The sequence below is a fragment of the Cebus imitator genome, unplaced genomic scaffold (genome assembly GCF_001604975.1).
Source record: "Cebus imitator isolate Cc_AM_T3 unplaced genomic scaffold, Cebus_imitator-1.0 Scaffold139, whole genome shotgun sequence".
NCBI lineage: Eukaryota > Metazoa > Chordata > Mammalia > Primates > Cebidae > Cebus > Cebus imitator.
Window position 1 is genome coordinate 2,807,201 of NW_016107454.1, and position 5,218 is coordinate 2,812,418.

At 57.6% G+C, this 5,218-nt stretch overlaps 1 protein-coding gene across 1 annotated transcript; it reads left to right on the forward strand.

The window, feature by feature from the left end:
* The first annotated feature begins 3,219 nt into the window (after nucleotides 1-3,219).
* On the forward strand, nucleotides 3,220-5,215 carry SOX11 (SRY-box transcription factor 11). The gene has a single exon (XM_017541997.2). The coding sequence runs from the start codon at nucleotides 3,299-3,301 to the stop codon at nucleotides 4,649-4,651; it is 1,353 nt and encodes a 450-aa protein (XP_017397486.1). The 5' UTR covers nucleotides 3,220-3,298; the 3' UTR covers nucleotides 4,652-5,215.
* Nucleotides 5,216-5,218: the final 3 nt, after the last annotated feature.

Here is a 5,218-nt window from a genome sequence, read left to right on the forward strand (position 1 = left end):
AATTATGAAAAGATAATAGTAACCATAAAATATAGTCATTTGTGAATCTAATCAAATGTGACTCCTCAAATTCTGAACACTATGGATCCAACAATGTTTATGATCAATAGAAAAACTACATATCTTGCTCGTAAATAGGTATTCATATGTAGACAGACACACAAAAGTGAATATTGGTGCTAAAAAGATAACTAATGAACCAAATTATTATATGCATTCAGTGGTTTAAAAAATAGCAAATATGCTTCCATTTTACTAAATTAAACTTTCAAGAGGTGCATTATTAGGCCATATTTTCCATTTAGAAGCTGAAAATTAAATCGTTGGTTAAAGTTGATGTGGCAAACATCTGTTTTCAGAAGTGACTATTATTTCTGTAAGAAGCATACGTACTCTCAAACATGTTCCCATATTTTTTTAATGTTATATTTATTTAAAAATTTACCCTTAGGGAGCAAAAAAAGAACGTATACAGATTATTCTTTTTCTCATGCCTCACTCCACTACATCTAACAATATTAAATATATGGGGTGAGTCCATGCTACAAAATAGCCATCTAGTTCATCTTTTGCGAAAATTGCCAGCCTCTCCTGTATTACAGGGAAGAATGGCTGTAGTGCCCGCCTTCCGTGCCTGCTGTAGCAACCCCAGTCTTTGCTTTATCTTCTCCAACAAATGGCCCGTGTTTCCTTGAACAGAAATTACATGTGTTTGAAAGAGCAGATTTTAACTTTTATTTCCTCTAAAAAGATCGCAGCACTATGAGAATAAAATCTATTATTTTTCACTCCTACTGCACTCAGATCATTCTCATTTTAAAGCTAAGTATAGTTTTTGCTATACCATAAAGATAGCAAATAAGTACGGAATTTGCCAAAGATTTTCAAATAGATTTTCTTTCAGAGGCCAAAATGGTAGGTGCCCTCAGGCTTCGCAAGCAAATAATGAACTGAGCTAAAATATCTCAATGCCTCTCTCTAGAGTGTGGATTTGTCCCGCCGCTATGGGGAGAGGGGTGTAGGTTCACCTTGCGCTCCACCCCACCCTCCCTCGCGTGGTGTTCCCAATAGCTGGGAACCGTGTAAGGTAAGAGAAAAACAAGACACGGTGCTCGACTTGCGGGAGTGAAGACGAATTTTCACACACTGCCTTGGATTTTATACATCTCCAGACTTCAAGTCACCTAGTATGAGTGACTATAAATTTTTTTGGTTCCTATGGCCCTGAAAGGAATGAATTGCCAGCATTATCAAGCTGTAAATTGGTCTGAATATTCCAAGCTTTCAATGCAGTGTTTTTCTTTAGGATGGGGGGGGGGCGGGGAGGGGCGGGAATGGGTTACAGCGATGGCGGTAATTTTTTTCAAATAATGATCTGAGGAAAACATGGTATTATTTCATGATATCAGAGTCCTCAGAGAAGCTCCAATATTTAAGAAATGTAGTATTATTTGCAGGAAGGGCACCTGAAAGGAAGCAGATGTGGATAACGTTCCCAGTCCTCCACAGCTGATTTCTCTGGAGAAGGGAGCCGAGCAGTGCCTTAGGAACTGCTCAAAGTTCCCAGACAGCCAGCGCTGTGGGATGTGGAGAAGGCGAGGATGGCGACAGACAGGACCTAGAAAGCGGCGGCTTTCAACTGCCCCCAGAATATTCGTAGAGGTAACGGGGACTCAGTAAAGAAACACAAAGGAGACGAACACGGCGCGATCGCCGGGGTCCTAGGCTGCTCTGCGAGCCCCGCGCTCCCCCGGCCGCCGCCCACCTTCCCACCTCCAAGGGACAGATCTGGACGGGAAACCCGCATGCACCTTCTTTCCTCTTTGGTTTATGAGTGACCCAGAAGGCTCCTAGCTCACAATTGAACAGTTTCAGGACGAGGCTGCCGGGGAGGCGCTGGCGACCGAGGAAGGGGAAGGACAAAGAGGAAGAGGAGGCCGGGGAAGGAGAAGGGAGCGGCGGAGGGGCGGGGAGGGGAGGGGCGAGGGAGGAGGGAGGGGGCGCCGGGCTGGGGGCGGGCGTGCTGGAGCCTGCGGGACCCGGACCTGCTCCGGAGCCAGCCCTGGGAGTGGCCAGCTCGAACCCGCGAGCCCCGCAGACCGTTACTCCGGCCCCCGCCCGGGGCGGGGCTTTCGGGGGCGCGGCGCAGCCCAACCCGCACCGCCGCGTCCCCAAACACCACCAAGGAGGGAAAACAGACTGAGAAAAAGGACAAAACAGAAAAATGCAAACGGGGGAGGGAGCTCACCGCCTCTCGAGCTTTAAATTGATTTCTTTGCCTTACAAAAAGGGAGAAAGGGAAAAGGAGAGCAGAGCCCACGTGCGGGGAAGGTTGTTGTCTTCAAGCGCCACCTTCCGTCGGCCTGGGCCGCCGCGGGCCTCTCGGGCTGGCTCCGGGCCGGGGCGCTGGGGAGCGGCCGAGCCCCGCGGGGGGCGCGCCGGGGAGCAGATGCTCCCACCCCGGGGCGGGCGGGGCGCAGCGGACCCGGAGCCGGGCCGAGGCCGCCGTCTCAGGCTTGGCGCGTGCCCGAGTGTGTGCACGCGGGTAGTGAGCGCCCCCGGTCCGCGGTCGCCGTCGGGCCTCCCGGGGACCGGGCACAAAGGCGCGCCGGGCCTCTCCCGGGACCCGCTCCTGGGTCCGCGCCGGCGCCGGGACCAGCCGGGTTCGCCCCCGACCACCGGCTCCGCGTGGTGCAGCGCGCCGCTCCCGAGCATCCCGGGGAGAGGCGCATCTGTGCACACACGCGGATTTTTTAAAAATAACATATTTCTAGACATGCCTCCTCTCCCCCCACCCCCATCTTCGCCCAGCAGCCCGGAGGGCGGGGTGGAGGGCGGGGCCTCCGAGTTAATAACGGGAGGTGGGAGGAGCCGGCCCGCAGCCATTGGCTGGTCGGGGGAGTGATGTCACCCATATGACACCCTGATAACTAGTTGGGAGAGAGACCTCAACTTTTTGCAGAAGGAGCGCGCGCGCCTGGGAGAGCTCGGGGTCCGGCGCTTGCTGTGTGGGAGCCACGAGCCGGAGAGAGGGGTCCCGGGCTGCCTCGACCGCCGTAGCCACCGCCTCTCCCCTTGCGACCGCAGCTCCCAGCGCGCCGGCGGCCGTCGCCGCCGAAGCCACCGCAACCGCTGTGTGCAGCCTGGAAGGGGGGGCGGGGGGGAGGGGGGGAGCTGCGGAAGCGGGGTGCCGAGGACTTTGCAACTTGCCCAGGAAGGTGGAGGGGTGGGAGGGGGAGGGGGACCTCCGCACGAGACCCAGCGGCCCGGGTTGGAGCGTCCAGCCCCGCAGCGGATCATGGTGCAGCAGGCGGAGAGCTTGGAAGCGGAGAGCAACCTGCCCCGGGAGGCGCTGGACACGGAGGAGGGCGAATTCATGGCTTGCAGCCCGGTGGCCCTGGACGAGAGCGACCCAGACTGGTGCAAGACGGCGTCGGGCCACATCAAGCGGCCGATGAACGCGTTCATGGTGTGGTCCAAGATCGAGCGCAGGAAGATCATGGAGCAGTCCCCGGACATGCACAACGCCGAGATCTCCAAGAGGCTGGGCAAGCGCTGGAAAATGCTGAAGGACAGCGAGAAGATCCCGTTCATCCGGGAGGCGGAGCGGCTGCGGCTCAAGCACATGGCCGACTACCCCGACTACAAGTACCGGCCCCGGAAAAAGCCCAAAATGGACCCCTCGGCCAAGCCCAGCGCCAGCCAGAGCCCCGAGAAGAGCGCGGCCGGCAGCGGCGGCGGCGGCGGCGGCGGGAGCGCGGGCGGCGGCGCGGGCGGTGCCAAGACCTCCAAGGGCTCCAGCAAGAAATGCGGCAAGCTCAAGGCCCCCGCGGCCGCCGCCGGCGCCAAGGCGGGCGCGGGCAAGGCGGCCCAGGCCGGGGACTTCGGGGGCGCGGGCGACGACTACGTGCTGGGCAGCCTGCGCGTGAGCGGCGCGGGCGGCGGCGGCGGCGGCGCGGGCAAGACGGTCAAGTGCGTGTTCCTGGACGAGGACGACGACGACGACGACGACGACGACGAGCTGCAGCTGCAGATCAAGCAGGAGCCGGACGAGGAGGACGAGGAGCCGCCGCACCCGCAGCTCCTGCAGCCGCCGGGCCAGCAGCCGCCGCAGCTGCTGAGACGCTACAACGTCGCCAAAGTGCCGGCCAGCCCCACGCTGAGCAGCGCGGCCGAGTCCCCCGAGGGCGCGAGCCTGTACGACGAGGTGCGGGCCGGCGCCACCTCGGGCGGCGGGGGCGGCAGCCGCCTCTACTACAGCTTCAAGAACATCACCAAGCAGCACCCGCCGCCTCTCGCGCAGCCCGCGCTCTCGCCCGCGTCCTCGCGCTCCGTCTCCACCTCCTCGTCCAGCAGCAGCAGCGGCGGCAGCAGCAGCGGCAGCGGCGGCGAGGACGCCGACGACCTGATGTTCGACCTGAGCTTGAATTTCTCCCAAAGCGCGCACAGCGCCAGCGAGCAGCAGCTGGGGGGCGGCGCGGCGGCCGGGAACCTGTCCCTGTCGCTGGTGGATAAGGATTTGGATTCGTTCAGCGAGGGCAGCCTGGGCTCCCACTTCGAGTTCCCCGACTACTGCACGCCGGAGCTCAGCGAGATGATCGCCGGGGACTGGCTGGAGGCGAACTTCTCCGACCTGGTGTTCACGTATTGAAAGCGGCGCCCTCGGCTCGCTCTTTCTCTCGGCGGCGGGTGCAGAGCTGGGTTCCTCGGGAGGAAGTTCTAGTGGTGGTGATGATGATGATGATGATGGTGGTGGTGGTGGTGTTGATGGTGGCGGTGGTAGGGTGGAGGGGAGAGAAGAAGACGCTGATGATATTGATAAGATGTCGTGACACGAAGAAATTGGAAAACATGATGAAAATTTTGGTGGAGTTAAAGTGAAATGAGTAGTTTTTAAACATTTTTCCTGTCCTTTTTTTGTCCCCCCTCCCTTCCTTTATCGTGTCTCAAGGTAGTTGCATACCTAGTCTGGAGTTGTGATTTTTTTCCCAAAAATGTGTTTTTGTAATTACTATTTCTTTTTCCTGAAATTCGTGATTGCAACAAAGGCGGAGGGGGCGGGGCGGGGGAGGGGAGGCAGGACCCGCTCCGGAAGGCGCTGTTTGAAGCTTGTCGGTCTTTGAAGTCTGGAAGACGTCTGCAGAGGACCCTTTTGGCAGCACAACTGTTACTCTAGGGAGTTGGTGGAGTTTTTTTTTTTTTTTTTTTTTTTTTTTTT